Source organism: Fusarium keratoplasticum, chromosome 1 (genome assembly GCF_025433545.1).
Source record: "Fusarium keratoplasticum isolate Fu6.1 chromosome 1, whole genome shotgun sequence".
Classification (NCBI taxonomy): Eukaryota; Fungi; Ascomycota; class Sordariomycetes; order Hypocreales; family Nectriaceae; genus Fusarium; species Fusarium keratoplasticum.
This window is the reverse complement of record NC_070529.1, coordinates 2,424,987-2,439,826: the sequence shown is the minus strand read 5'-3', so window position 1 is coordinate 2,439,826 and position 14,840 is coordinate 2,424,987. Positions and strand designations below refer to the sequence as shown.

The window sequence follows — 14,840 nt, the reverse complement described above, 5'->3', positions numbered from 1 at the left end:
AGAGTCAAGTTTTTGTTGTTGTTTTAATACCGTAGCAACTACGGAGTATCAGTAGATCAAAGGGCAGGGAAAATGCTAAACAAAGGAGGTCTTTTTTTGGGCTATGTATGTTTGATCTGCATCGACTTGTCTAGAGTTTCAAGTTAAGGTGAGGCGGGTTGTGGGCGTTTGATCGTCGCTCAGGGGGTTGGGGAGTTGTATCAGAGCTTCTCTTCTCTGAGGCTGAAACATAATGTCGGTCTCGTAAGAGCTCTTGGCATGGCCTAGATGGCTTGGCAGAGTTTGAGGATGATGTTTTACGACGGCTCGGCTTACTTGAACCGAGGCGTTGTTTGTTGATGAGGGTGGTATATCTACCCTCTCGATGTCCAGTCTCAGTGTTTGGTCTCCTCAAGCGCTGGGCGACTTCATTCACTTTCTTCTCTGCTGGGCAGTTTCTTTTCGTCTCTCCTTCTTTTCCTTTTACCGATCGTTTGCATCTCGAAGAGCATCTACTCGTTAATCTCTAGACCCTTAATCATTCCTTGTCCGACAATTTCAAGATGCTTTCACGATGTTGCATCGCCCTTGTGGCTCTACGATTCGCGACGGCACAGCTGATCATTGAGCCAGTAAGTACAACTCTATTCAACGCTACTCATAGTGCAATGAATCTGACATCTTCAAGTCAAGTTCAACGCTAGATGAGCCTAGCGAAACCGCCGTGCTATCTGGAGGTATCCTCATCGAGACAGTTGTTTCTCAGCCTCCACCGGCGCTCAGCTTCACCGATTCCTTTGATCCAGAAACAACAGACGGGGTTGTCTCTGAATCGGAGACGACTGAAGTGCCTACCGCAACTTCTGAGGAGAAGCTGTTGATTGATACAAGCGTCCCACCTATTCTTCCTGGCCTGGCATCGTCTGATGCCGCAGAGTCTTCAAGCATCTCAGAGACCGTAAGTACTGGGCGTCTCTTTGGAGAATTTATTTCTAACTTTCTAGGATTCGATTCGTTCACCTAGCTCACCTAGCTCGTTTACTCCCACGGCCGATGGCAGGATAATCAGCACTCCACGACCAGTCGCCACTCCGACAGCTGTCCTGACACCAGGCAATGGAACTTTCACGGGCATTCGCAACTCTACTAGAACAGAGGCCGGTGCTTCCACAACCGTCTTGCCAAGCTCGGGGTCTGGTGGATCAGGGTCAGGATCAGGGGGCAATGTGAATGAGGGTAGCAAGAACACGGATAAGGACGAAGATGATGAGGATGAGGATGAGGATGACGAAGACGAGGATGACTCGGACTCGGACGATGAAGATAGCGATGATGAAGATGAAGACGAGGACGAAGATGAAGACGAGGAGGAGGAAGACGAAGAAGGTGGATCTTCGAGCTCCGACTCTGACTCTGCCGGCGCCACGACCTTTACAAGCGTTACTCGCGCAGGAGCAACTGCAGTCGCAGAGTCTGCTTCTGCCGGCGAGGACCCTTCTGCTGCTCATCAAACAAGCCCGGGGGCTTTGTTGTGTCTATCGGTCCTCGTCATGGGGGCAGCTATCCTTGTGTAAACGAGTGACGTAGTTTTACATCAAGAAGATCCGGCGCAAGAGAATCATGGAAAAGAAACCTGACCTCTTATATCAACCCATCTCAAGCCTCTAGCATCTCATGAATAGTGACGTGTGCCGGTGCTAGGTAGACAAATTAACGAGCAATATTTGATTGACTAACATGACACAGGTTGTTTAGGACTTCATATAAAATTTACAAAGTGAATTGATCAAGATAATCTAAGGCTTTTCGATGCTCTATAAAGTATACAAGGATATCTCCACAAGGGGAACAACAAAGGAAAGCAAAAGGACCCAAACTCCCAACATGCAAAATAGGAAAAAGAAGAACCAACATTTACGGCATCCCACGACGGATATTATCGTATACGCTCGTCGGGTACCTTAGCAGATTCTGAGACACCTCCAGGGGCCCCATACTCTTCCTGACGGCCGACACAACGCTCTTGGCCCCCAGCTTGTCGCCGCTGGCCTCCCAGTAGAACGCGCCGCCGAGACCCCTCCGGGTGATGTACGCCGCCTTGAGCCTGGCAGAGTCGGCGCTGTCTGTGGTCACGAGCTCGCGCTTCTGCTTGTCGTAGGTGATGATGGTCATGAGGTTCTTGTCGATGGCCGCCTTTGCGCCAGGACGGGGAAGGTCCTTGAATAGGTAGATACCGTTCTCGTTGCTGCCGCCGCCGAGGCCATTGTAGCTCTGGCCAAGGCCGGCTGTATTGGCGAATGAACGACCGTAAAGAGGGATACCCATGAGGATCTTCTGAGGAGCTACTCCGGCCCGGACATAGTCGTTGATGGCCCTGTCGGTGCTGAACTTGGTTGAGAGGGGGTTGCTGGATGACAGATAGACGTTGGCTTGGTGGCCTGTAGTGGTATCCCAGCCACCAGCATAATCATAAGCCATGAGATGCCAGCCGTCAAGGTACTGGTCCATGGCTTTGAGCTTCATAATGTTGTAGTTGGCAGGACCGGCGGCCGTGGCGACAGTGAGCAGGAAACGATAGTTGAGCTTGTTATTTCTAGAGAACTTGTCAAGTGCCAGACGAATCTCCTTGAGCAGGTCGACATAGTTCTGAGCCTGCTGAGCATTCTGCGGATACTCCCAGTCCACGTCGATGCCGTCAAAGCCCCAGTCGCCGAGCAGCTTGACGGCGCTCGCGGCGATCCTCCTCCGCCCGGCCAGCGTGCTCGCGGGCTGGACAAAGTGAGGGCTCAGCGTCCACCCGCCGAGGCTCATGAGGACCTTCATGTTGCGGTACTTTTTCTTGAGAATGTAGAGTTGCTTGACACAGCCGTACACGTTGTTGCCAGCCTCGTTCCACGAGTCTCCCGAATAGTGCTTGTCGGTATCGGCCCAAGTGTCAATAGATTTGCTGAACAAGATTAGCAACAGTAGACTCATCAACAAGTCAAGCGCTTACACAGTTCCATCTTGGGCGATATCCAGGAAAGAGTAGAGAACGTGAGTGATTTCCGAAGCAGGGATGTTTTGAGGTTGAAAGTTGGCTCTGTAGATTCCCCTTATCTCATCAGCATAGTTCCTTGTGTGACTCAAGCCTCGACACCATGCGGGACCACTCACCAGTTGGTAAAGTAGAGAATGTTTCTCCTCCTGACGCCTCTGGTCTCCAAGATAGTAGTGTTGTCGTTGGCCTGCTCCTCCTCAGACAAGTCGGCTTCAGGGGCAGGGCTCTCGGCTGTGTCCACGCCAGGAAAGTCTTCGTCAGAGTAGTCAAAGTCATCGTCGATAATATCAGTCTCATCTTCCTCAACAGCACGCGGCTTCTTGTAGCCGAATGGCGACCTAGGAGGGATGAACTCTGGCACCGTAGACTCCTCAGGGGTGTCCGACGAAGGGGGGTTGGACTTCTGAGGTCCCCGGTAAGGGCCCTTGGGCTGGATGAATTCAGGAACCTTTTCCTCGACCTTGACCTCGTCAGAATCTGCGGTAGCAGCAGGCTGATCTCCCGAGTCTTGGTCAGAGTCCTGAGGCTTCTTCTTTGCGACCTGGAAGAACTTGGGAGGGATGAACTCGGGGACAGCCGAGTCCTTGGAGCCGACAGAGTCGCCAACCTGAGGTTTGCTAGGCTTGTTGGACTTGTTGGGCACCTTGACCCACGGCTGCTTCGGCGCGATGAACTCAGGGACGGTCCCGTCCGAATTGCCTTTGTTGTTGTTGTTTGGTCTCTGAGACTTGTTGGGGGCCTTGACCCATCCCAGCTTGGCCTTGACCCAGCGGGCGTCGATTGTTTGGTCGGCAGAGTCGGCAGTCGTGGTTGGAGTATTCCGGTTGCCGTGGCCATGGTGTACCTCGTTATGGAGATGTCTGTGTCTTGTCTCTAGTCCGGGAGCAGCGAGCACTGCTTGCACCAGGAGAGGTGCGAGTAGGATGAGACGCTTGAGCATGTCTGAGCGTGAAGCTGAAGGTGTGTGAGAAGGGGTGGATGAGTTGGTGGTGAGTGAGTGTTTTTGAATAAGGCCGAGTAGATTCAAGTGAGCGGCAGGGCTTCTTTATCAAGATTTGTCGATCAATACCCCGGTACAGCCAGAGGATTCCAGACGTCAGCTCGGGACTGAGAGCCAAGATGCTGAAGTCGGCTTCTGAAGAATAGAGAGGTTGGTGAACTCGACGGAGCCGGAAGTATATGGCTGAACCACTTTAAAGAATGAAACAAGGTGAGGAGTACCGTGATAGAATAGGAAACAGCTTTAAAAGAGTGAAACCACCTTGTCGAGAAGGAAGTGAGACATGAGGAGACCTGAGACTGCCTTAAGAAGGGCCTGAGTAGCGGACGCCAAGAGGCTTTGGCATGGAGAGTCCAATACATGGCCGGACTATGCGATACGTTGGCAGACGCGTGTGCAGCTTGGCCCTCGAAAGGAGCCTAGACGATCAAACTGCGGAAAGCAACGATGCCAGCCCCCGCCTCAGGCGATACCCGTTCTCGACTGGGATGGCAGAGCCATCAGAGCCGGAAGGGATCTAGAGACACGGTGGGGAATAGGGAACAACGTGGGTTGGCATGTCTGAAGCTCCCTTAAGGAATGTCCCTTGAAGTCAGGTTCGGCGCTAGATGGGACACCTGCGGGAGGGCTGGCCCGCCTAGTGGTAGATACTGACGATAGGGTTTGAACAGTCTTGCAAGGCCCTATTCAAGGGAATGTCCCGTGCGTCTTATCGTGGTGTTGATGTCCATGGTGGACGAAGTGGCTTTCCACCAGGGGCAAGCCATCCAGGGACAGATCTGTTCCTGCGTAAGCCTTTTGCCATCCATCTGATCGACTTTGATTCTCCAGCTTTGAATCTGGTTCTTGGAAGAATCCCTATATCAAAAATACGTCGAGAATCGTGAGGATCGTCACCTCAAAGTCGTCCGGTGTAAACGCTTTCGTCAACCACCATCATATGACGCCGGATTCATATGTCTCACAAAGCACTTAAAGTCCACTGTTCACATGAACCAATGTCTCACTTTTCGCCTCCTCGCCTCTCAAAACCCATCCTTCACCACGAGGGCAAAGAATATCGTTCAGTGGCGCAGGGGATTTCGTTAGGCACAGGACACAACGAGACGTGGCATCGCGACGACGGCTTCACCGAAGAAAAACGACATCGTTTTCTAACCAGAAAGTCGAGACCCCAACCGTGGAGTCCGGGGTCCGGCATGGTATCGCCGTTGCCGTTGACCTGCTGATCCAACGGACAGGAAGCCAGGCCCGGCTCTAGAACCAGGAGCGAACAATTTCGGGGCTTCTATTATTTGAAATAGACAGGTTCCTGGTTCCCTCAATGGAGAGGCCTCTAGGTGATTCCCTTGGTGAGGCGTCTGGATGCTATTGAAGCCATCGTCGATAGTCACCGCCTCAAACCCCTTCAAGGAATTCCTCCCTTGTCATGTTACATTCCAATCAAGGGCGTACCCGACTCAGCCACCTGGTTTCGTCGAGAGTATTCTCCGCGTGTCTCGGATGTGAGACGCGCATGACGGCCCTTGTGATGAATACATTGTCACATCAAGGCATTGTCTGGAGCCATTATGATGGGTACACCGTCATCATAGTCCCTCGATGCAGTACCTCGTACAACTTCAAGTTAGTAAGAATCAACGTCTGCAAGAGATACCCTCTTGCCTCGTTCGAATGTTTCCTCAGGCTTCGTAGTCCGTGAGGGCCTTCAACGAGTCTCTTAGTAGGTAGTACACGTCTCAAGTGAACCTGTGTATTAATCAAACTTGTCATTCTGCGTTCTTGACTATAAGTCCCAGTCAGTCAAATCCGTCACTCCTCACACAGAAACAGCCGCAGCCCTCTGGCTAAGACTCCATTTCCTCGTCGCCAGAATCTGTCGTTGCCTAGCGCTGGCTTGACCTTCGTAGCCATTCTTCCCAGAGTCGATGGTCTCGAGGTCGGCCAGCTCCTCCGAATGTCGGGGCCGCTCGTCGCGTCTCGCCGACAGGTAGAAAAAGTCCCAGAGGAAGCTCCGTTCCAGCTGGCGAGGCTTTCCGTCGGCCGTCCAGTACCGTTCCTCGCTGAGCTCCTGCGAGAGGTGGCGACGAAAGTAGCGGTCCTGAGTCACCCACCAGGCGCGCCAGACGAAGAGGATCACCAACGTCAGGGGGATCGCCGTGGCCCAGTAGTACCAGAAGTTCTCCCCGAACCGGTTGACCTTCACCGACTGGGCCATAGGCGCTTTTTCGTCTCCATTGTCCTCCTCGTCGGGTCCGAGCCAGTCAAACATGGACATGCCAAAGAGCGTGCCGAGAAACTCGCCGGGAAGGAAAATGGCCGTGATGACAGCCAGAGCCTTCATGGAAGAGCTGTCGCGGGTTGATGCCACTGCCATGCGGGCGTTGAGGATGTTGTCCTCCTGGGCCATCTTACTGTAGATCTATGTCGTATAAGTAGGCATATCTCAGGGGGAGGGTAGCAACCTCAACTCACCATGTCAATTTGAGCACGGCATCTGGCCTCTGACATTCGCCTATCCGTCTCAAGGCCCATGCAGAGGCGCAGCAATCCATCAAGATACTGCCTAATCTCATGCCAATGCGGTCCCAGCGAGTCACCATCGCTATCTTCATCGGGCAGTCGAAGCTTAGGGAGGTTCTTTGGCGGCAGAACCGGGCTCACGGGAGCAGGTCCTCGTTCTGGGTCAATGAGGATAGGGCTCAACATGCTGAGATCCTGGCCAAACGGCTGGACAGAGCTTCCCATGCGCTCAGTGAGCTCGTCACCAGCGAGAATCAAGACCTTGACGGCACGCTCCATCCAGCGGATTGTGTCCAGCAGCTTGATGGTGTCCTTGAGAACTTCGTGCGCCCTCTTCATGAGCTTGGTCATGGTCATGGGTCCCCAAGCGATCCTGGCTCCGTCCTTACCATTGCTAAAGGTCCGGCTGAGACGCCGACCCCCTGGCAAGTCCTGCTGTTCAAAGCCGGCGATGTTGCTGACGTCGTACTCAAGGTTTGCAACATTGGAGTTGTTCTCAATGACCGCCTCCTCACATCGCATGAATTGTACTTGAAGCAGCACCACTGGCGTGATCAGGGGGTGCGCCCAGTGAGTCCTACATGACTCGAGGCGGTGGTCGTACTCATCGAGGTCGTCGAGGTTGTGCCGTCTTGGCTCCCAGGACTGACGGACTAGGATAGTCGCTGTGCGCTCCTTGACGTTGTAGGTCATGGAGAGAAAGTCGCAGGGCGTCTTGGGCATCTCGGAGAACGCGAGGATAATGCCTATGCTTGTTTAGTTGCCGATACTCTCCATGCACTTGATGCAAGGCTCACTCAGGCACGATCTGTCTTTGGACCAGAACCTCGACTCTGTAGTCGTGCGGGTCGAGTACTGCAGAGTAGCAGGATGCAGGTCCATGGCTGCCAGATCATCGACGGTCATGCTGAGAATGTCGCGGCCACCGTCATAGATGGTCTTGCGCTTAAAGCAGATGCTGCAGGGCGTCAGTGAACACGGCTCTCCAAGGCTGGGCTTTGAAAAGACATGCACTCTACGAATACGGCCTTCCATTCCGGCTGATGGAGATTCATCCTGGTCTGGCTTGCGAAAGGTTCCCTGAGATTGGGTCAGTCGAGTATTGCTTCATCGCGCGTCAAATACACACATTGCGATCAAGGAGGAACCCGTGACGAAATGCCTTGTCAAATAGGGCAGTTCCAGGAGCGTCATCACGCGTAAAGTGATGGGCAATATGCTCATCTTCCTCTACTACATGCTCTCTAAGGGTGGGCGGCCCCGACTCTTCAGGCCGCTTATAGACAACGTACTCGTCGTACTCGATGTTGGAGGGTGTGCCGTTGGCAGTGATCAGAACCTGACTGGAGCAGACGCTCTGATCATAGTTGAAAAGGTCCAAACCGTGATGAACCAGCCCCATTACGGCGGTTGAGCTCCACCGCCGGAAACCGACAGTGTAGTCTTGCGAGACTTGAGAAGAACGGCCACCCTCTTGTACGGGGCGGAGAACTCTGGAAACATGGGATCACACGAATGTGGTAAACTAGAAAGGGGAGAAGGGGAAGAAGGGCGGAGGATGAAGTGTGTGCGTGTCTCTTCAGCAGGATCATCCAGCGGGTCGCGGCGTGTTATAAGCTTGGTCGAGTTTGTTTGCCAAGAGGCTTGTCGATCAAGCTGACCGGGGGTCACGTCGAGTAAGCCACCACAGTTGGGCGAAATGCACAATGACGACGGCGTCATGGGGGAACCGCTCGGGCCCAAATCTTCCGTAGGAGCGGCGCATAGATAGCAGGTTGGGAGTTGCTCATGTGAGGGTACCATCGCGTCGAGGATGCGGCTGAGAACCCCGGCACCCCGGACCGTCGACGGCGAATGAGAACGGCCCGGACCCCCGGAGATTCTCGGACGTGAAGGAGACGGAGGGGGCTGGGGCGGTGGCTTAGATCCGGGGGTTTGATGGAGATGCTTCGCTTTCTAGAATGTGGAGAGAAGAGAGATGACAGATGTCGGGTCAGGTGTTCACGTGGGGGCTGCCTGTTCCTGGTTCCTTCCGTTCTGGGATCATCTCGGGCACAAACGCTGAGGCGAAGCTCAACCTTGAAGTCTAGAACTCGGGCTATTAATTAATCCCTCGACCCGTGATCGATTCTACGACGTTATCTATGATTGAGCCTTGCTGCCCGACTCCTTCTGATAAATACGAGGCTGTCGACAGAGTGTCGTTGGGCTACGGTCTTGGCATTGTTGGTGTTTAGTCCTGTTACAGGCTGTTATTTATCCAGGGTCTGTCACATTTACTCATGCATTTGACTGGAGGAAATGGAACTTGTTTTGTATTGGTCAAGGGCTGGAGATTGAACTAGATCGGAGGTTGGCTTATACCATGTTGTTGGTCCTCTTCGTTTCTTGGTTCCATTTCCTCTGTTGTCTGTTGACTCTTCTCGCATTGACTGTTCTCGTCGTTTTGGCCTTGACTTGCAACCTCCTTCTCTTCCTCCTCATCACTCTCATCATCTTCACCGTGATTAACACTCTCCTTCTTCTCCTCTTCCCTTTTCCTCTCGACTTCCTCCAAGGTCTCTCGGATACTCCCAATCATCTTCCTCGCCTTAGCAATCTTCGCATCAATCGGGCCGCACTCTCTGCAACTGCACTGCAACTTCCGTGATGTTGGCGGGTAAGGCATTTGGATACCACAATCGCATTTAGTCTTTCCGGCGATGAAATCTTCGGCCTCTTTGCAGAGCTTCATTCGGAGACCCCAGCGCTTGTGGTAGCAGCTGAAGACGGATTGTGAGTACTGGCACATCTTTGGCGACGGCTCAAAGGTCTGGTAAGATGGCAAGGATATTGTCTTGGGGACTTCTCTTGTGTGAGTTGACAACTTGCATCATGGACCATTCGTGATTCAGTAACTTGTCTCTACTTGAATGATCTCCAACATTTTATAACTTCTTTGTTACTTCCACAGACCCCTTGTTCTCCTTTCATTGTGCCAGTATGCGTGAACAAGGCATATCCGGGTGTGAAGCAGAACAATGCATCAGCTCGAGACATCAGTAGGAGTTTTGGTCTTCTAGGGGGTTGTCCTGCTTCACTCATGGGAAATCAGGGGATACCGATTTTCTGATGTCTGAACTGTCACTGCTATCACTGATGTTCAATATTTCTTGCCAGATTCCTCTGATGATATTCACCTCAAGATAAAATTGCCACGCCAGTATTAGGCATCACAAAGGAACTGCTGGTTGTTTGGCCTTTGTCTTTATTGAGCAAACATTATTTCAAAGCTTCAAAGAACAAATCCGCCCAACGAATCCGCCCTATCCGTCTAACAAGCCACTATTCAGTACCTCCTGAAAGTCCCTTGCCCAAGATACCTTAACGTCAGCAGCTTGTTCGCCAACGTGCGGAACAGAAACTCCCACCCTCCGCAGCGTCTTTAACAAAGAAGAATCGTCCTCATCTGAAATAACAACTCCTCCTCTCAGCAGGCACTTCATATCCGTCGTCGAATCTCCAAAGTAAACCATCCTGCCATCCTTCTCCTTGACCAAATGCTCCAGGGCCTCGAGCTTCTCACAGGCGTTCGTCATTCGGCCCTTTAGAAACTCTGGGCCCGTGATGGAACCATCGGCTGCAGGTTCGTTGGCGACAACGTCAAGGATGTGTGGCCGAAGAGCTCCGCGGATAAAAGCGCGTGACCAATTCACTGACACGACGCTCACGCTCCATCCTCGCTCGTTTGCCAGGCTGATAATCTCAGGAAAGCCTTGTCTGATCTTGATTCTTCCCTCTTTGACAGCGTCGGCACCGGCTTGCGACAATATCTCGGCGTCTAGCCCAGCAAAGATTCGAGACTCTGCGACACGTGACAAGGAAGTCTCCTCGACGTCCTTCAAGCCCGAAAGAAAGTGAATCTCATCGTCGACACAAGTACGAGTGTCTTCCTGAGCGGGGTGACTCTTTTTGTAGCTCCGGTAGTCGTCGACATAAGATTGAACCACTTGGTCCCACGAGGCTTGGAGGTCGTCCCCGCTGATCCGTCTCTGTAGCTCAATGGCTGACCGCGCAAGCTCGCCGATTGTATCTTGCTGAGTAATGGTGCCGTCAAAGTCGAATATCAGATGCATCTTTGCAGAGGGTCTTGATAACGAGCCAAGTGCCGAATCCAAGTTGTTGTGTGCGCGGTGCTGGTGGTTGAAGTTTGGATGGTGATGTTGATGGTGATGGAGAAGGTGCGGGTTGCAACGGTCAGTTTGAGGCCAGGTTATGGCTTGACAGGACCTTATAAAGCAACTCTCGCCTCGATTCACCCACGTAAACAACGTAAACCACCTGATCAAGCCATTTTTCATTTTCTCTTGAACCCTCTAACCAACTTGGAAGCTGTAACTGCGGGGAAGCCCATTACGTAGTTGCGCGCTTCAACTCCTCAGAGAGGGAGGGAGGAGTGGATCATGACAAGAAATGAATGGCCTCCTTCGCCAAGCAGCGCAACTTAGTCACCCACTATTTCATCAAGCGCTGGCTCTGGTAGTAGCAACAAAACATTCGCTAGGTAGACTCATTACATCCAGCAAGTAATCTGTGAGAGAAAAAGGGTATCACGCTCTAAAACCCCTGGTCCTGATTTCTTTCCGACACCACCCAAAACTGGTCCCTTCCAATATAACGCAACACTTCAACTTGCCCAGCTTCGAAAAAGATGTAGACTTGCCTCGGTACTAAGACACAGGCAAGACATCCTCCATCTCCTCGTCATCGTCGTCGTCAATGGGCTCGGCAGCCGCCTCCTTGGACTCTGCACCTCCCTTGTCGCGGTAGGCATCGCTCAGACAGTAGTGATTTGCGAATCGCCCACTCTTGTTGAGTACGGCCACCTTCTCGAGCACCTGACGCAAGTACTGGTCGGGCTGTTGCAGTTTCTGACGCAAAGCCTTCATGGACCAATACTGATACTGACGGAAACACTCGAAAATGAGATCCAGAAGCTGGTTCTCGGGGATACGGGCAGCCTTGAAGACCTCTCCCTTCTTGGGCTTGTTGATGGGTGCAGTGTTTTTCTAGATTGCCGGTTAGCAATGCCGACACTAACAGGCAGAGAATAGCAGACTTACGATAAAGTTTCCTCCCCAGCTGGCTGACCCGGTAGCTCCAGGGTTGATAATGGACGAAGCCTTGTTTCTGCTAATAATCTTGAGCTTCGACTTGGACTGCTCTGCATCCTGCAGGCGCTGAGCGAGAAGTCGCTCCTCTTCCCTCACGTCACGAGGCTCGACACGAACATCATAGTGAATCTTGCCGAAAATCTTTGTGCGTTCTGCCACGAGTCAGTTTTATGATTTGAAGATTTGCTTCGGCGTGGCTCACTAGGGACAGCCTTGCGGTAATATGGTTGGTATCTGCTCCTCCGATCATAGCTGGGGCGATCCGAGCCTCCGTTGTTGTTGGGCTTCCTCAGGAGCGAGTTCGGAATGCCCGCGTTGACTGCCTCGTGTCGCGCCTTGTTTTGCGCCTTGTAGCCAGGCAAATCTTCTTCGCTGAAGATGAAATGATTGTTGACGTTGGGTTCGAGGACTTCGAGATCGTATTCGCGCGGCAGCATCTGGTGCTCAGGACATTGATCGGAAAGAAGCATTCTCAGCTTGGTCTATCAATCTGTCAGCATAGCAACTTGGCCGTCAGGAGCGAAATGCATACATTTGCGCTGCCGTCGGGCTTCTGCTCGGTCCAGGTGCGCAAAGTTCCAATCCGGATCTCGTCGTCGTCGCCCAATCGCTCCGTCAGCTTAATCCAGGCATCCCACATGTAGCGAGGCACGCGCGCAAGGTAAAGCGTCTCAAAGGCGCGATTCGCCGCGTTCTTGTCAAAGAATTCGAGATCGCCGGCATCTTCGTAGAGATCATCCTCATCCACCTGAGCTGGCGATCCAGAATTCTCCGGGTCGGGCTTGATGTAGCCCTCAGACTTGATGTAAGGTTCGGTCATGTTGGCTGGTGTGTGAGGATTGTAGCGAACGGCTGCTGGCTGGAGTGAAAGGAGGAAAAGTTGAGAGCGTGTCGGAGGCGGAGAAGTGGTATAAAGAGGAGTCACAAGGCCGACCGAAACCTTGCGAGAGATAAAGAAAATAAAAGGCCAGACGTGAGGGCGGCTGGTGGTGTATGCAGGAGGACAAAGAAGCTCGCAGGCAATCCAAGTCTCGCAGTGACGAAATGGGCCAGCAGCGGCTCATCCTCGCTGAGGCTGTCGCCCGGGCGCACGAGCCACCCAGCGCCGGCGGAGAAAGCTTCACGGCCTTCGGGCGGCTTAGTCCCAACATGGTTAGACTCTTCCCCCGTGCTGCAGGTGCTCTTTCACCGGGTACGTACCTGTCTTCCCGCACCCGCATCACCTTCCTGCCTATCACAAACACGACGGCTACGTCGTGGCTCAGCCTTGATATAAAGGTGTTTGCCTTTCTTTAAACATCATCCCTCATCCCCCAACCAATTTCATGCCTACAGGTCATCATGGTGTTGTCATTTAAAGTTGCCTAACATCCTTCAAAGGTGTCTTTGTTTACACCTACTTCCCCTTCTCGATTGATCCATTCCCCTTCTTTTCTATTCTCAGACACTCAACCGCCGCGTATTCAACTTCCTTAACCAACCCCGGTTCTCCAGTCAGCATCATCCAAATTCCCGTCGCCATCTTAAAGACAGACAAGTCCGACCGATACTCGACCGAGCGCGAGAATCAGAATATCAGTCTGCCTTCGAAATCGATATACCAAGTCCAAGATGCCTCCCAAATCCCTCATGGAGCTTGCCACCCTGGCATGCATAAAGAACATCCGAGAGCTTGAAGGTGTCGGCTATCTCCCCTATGACACCGTCCGCCCCATCCTCCTCCGAATCGACAATGCACATCAGCTTCGCAAGATCGAGCTCAACTCGCCCCAGGTCGAGGGCGAGACGGGCGAGATCTGGCTCAAGATCATCGAGCGCGAGTTCCCCATGGAAGTCAAAGCCAAGGCATACAAACCCCAGAACCCCAAGAGCTGGTTCCGTGTCTGGAAAAAGTACAAGAAAGACCACGACAATGCCCTCCAGGAGAGCGAGGCGAAACTCATGAACGCCCTTGCCGGGCTCAGGCAGGACAAGGAGAAGAACACCAGCAAGATCGTCGACAGGAGACTGCTGCCAGGCCTGGCAGCGAAGATCGGACCGAGGCGGCCATGGGGCCAGCGCGATTCCTCTAGCAGCACCTTCACATTCAACAAGGGCAGTCGCACAAAGACAAAGACGGGCGCGCAGACGATGCGCAAGATCCGACGCGAGACACAAGAGATTTCCAACATCCACCGCAAACTGTCTAGGCCAACCGCTGCGTCCAACGCCATCACAGCGCTCAGGAGGGCACCCGCCGCCATGGTTAATGACGAACGGAGAGCTACTCTACCCTCCTTGATCAAAACTCCTAAAGCTTCGGAGCCATCTGAAGCAATGCTGGCTCATGAGCAGCGAGCTACCTTCATATCCGACTCTGAATCGGATCAAGGCGATGATCTGTTCGATGAAGATGAGGAGGATGAGCCCGAACCCGTTCCTCGCAAGCCAGCTCCCAAATCTTTCGCCAAGTCGTCTGCCACATCACTGCTCAAGAAGAGACCCGGCTCGTCATCAGGTGTTCTCCGGACTTCGACGGCCCCAACCAAGCGGCCCGGTATTCTTTCAAACAGCTACAAAGGACCCAAGACATCAGCCACGACATCCTCCGCACCAGCGCCTTCAAAGCCGCGACCAGAGCCACCCATGCCCTCACAGCGACCCCCTCGAACGCAGAGCTCCCCTCCACCGAGTGCCGACCCCGGGCCGTCGTCTTCTCCTCCCGCCCGAGCACCCCTACCCATGCCTCGCAAGCGCAAGGCGGTGGATGTATTCATGAAGCCAAAGAAGAGGGCTTGAAGTGCTTTTATTTTCTTTGTTAATCGCTCTCGGTGAGCCACGGATCAACGGCGTTGTTTGGGAATGGAAGGTCAGTTTGCCTGGTTGTATGCCAGAGACAACAAACGGGTGTAGTATAGAGGAAACGGATATAGGTATGAGCGTTTGATTTATCATCATCAAGGACGGGAAGTGTGTTCGGATCATGGGATTCAACATGACTATTAGAATGGAAATACGGCAAAAGATCTCGATACTGGGTACCAGGTATCATATCAGAAGGCAACGTGTGGAAGGGTTAACGGAGGCATATTGGAGCGAGCGAGTTCTGTAGAGGCATGACTGGAATTGACTGAGAACTACCCGCGTTGAAACGACAGCAGCTTGC

At 52.8% G+C, this 14,840-nt stretch overlaps 6 protein-coding genes across 6 annotated transcripts; 2 read left to right on the top strand and 4 right to left on the bottom strand.

Annotated features, from left to right (window-relative positions):
* Positions 1–542: 542 nt before the first annotated feature.
* NCS57_00072300 (uncharacterized protein) lies at positions 543–1,553 on the top strand (the record flags this gene model as incomplete). Its single annotated transcript, XM_053050803.1, has 3 exons — positions 543–611; positions 668–937; positions 984–1,553. 3 exons carry the CDS (start codon positions 543–545, stop codon positions 1,551–1,553), a joined length of 909 nt encoding a protein of 302 aa, XP_052919318.1.
* Positions 1,554–1,893: 340 nt separating this feature from the next.
* NCS57_00072200 (Chitinase) lies at positions 1,894–3,959 on the bottom strand (the record flags this gene model as incomplete). The annotated part of the gene is made up of 3 exons (XM_053050802.1): positions 1,894–2,926; positions 2,975–3,073; positions 3,136–3,959. 3 exons carry the CDS (start codon positions 3,957–3,959, stop codon positions 1,894–1,896), a joined length of 1,956 nt encoding a protein of 651 aa, XP_052919317.1.
* Positions 3,960–5,838: 1,879 nt separating this feature from the next.
* On the bottom strand, positions 5,839–7,944 carry NCS57_00072100 (uncharacterized protein; the record flags this gene model as incomplete). The annotated part of the gene is made up of 4 exons (XM_053050801.1): positions 5,839–6,441; positions 6,495–7,288; positions 7,340–7,622; positions 7,672–7,944. 4 exons carry the CDS (start codon positions 7,942–7,944, stop codon positions 5,839–5,841), a joined length of 1,953 nt encoding a protein of 650 aa, XP_052919316.1.
* A 939-nt stretch (positions 7,945–8,883) lies between these two features.
* On the bottom strand, positions 8,884–10,657 carry NCS57_00072000 (uncharacterized protein; the record flags this gene model as incomplete). Its single annotated transcript, XM_053050800.1, has 2 exons — positions 8,884–9,354; positions 9,878–10,657. 2 exons carry the CDS (start codon positions 10,655–10,657, stop codon positions 8,884–8,886), a joined length of 1,251 nt encoding a protein of 416 aa, XP_052919315.1.
* A 594-nt stretch (positions 10,658–11,251) lies between these two features.
* Positions 11,252–12,515, bottom strand: NCS57_00071900 (uncharacterized protein; the record flags this gene model as incomplete). The annotated part of the gene is made up of 4 exons (XM_053050799.1): positions 11,252–11,590; positions 11,645–11,847; positions 11,898–12,177; positions 12,228–12,515. 4 exons carry the CDS (start codon positions 12,513–12,515, stop codon positions 11,252–11,254), a joined length of 1,110 nt encoding a protein of 369 aa, XP_052919314.1.
* Positions 12,516–13,306: 791 nt separating this feature from the next.
* Positions 13,307–14,473, top strand: NCS57_00071800 (uncharacterized protein; the record flags this gene model as incomplete). Its single annotated transcript, XM_053050798.1, has 1 exon — positions 13,307–14,473. The coding sequence occupies one exon, from the start codon at positions 13,307–13,309 to the stop codon at positions 14,471–14,473; it is 1,167 nt and encodes a 388-aa protein (XP_052919313.1).
* Between the last annotated feature and the right edge of the window lie 367 nt (positions 14,474–14,840).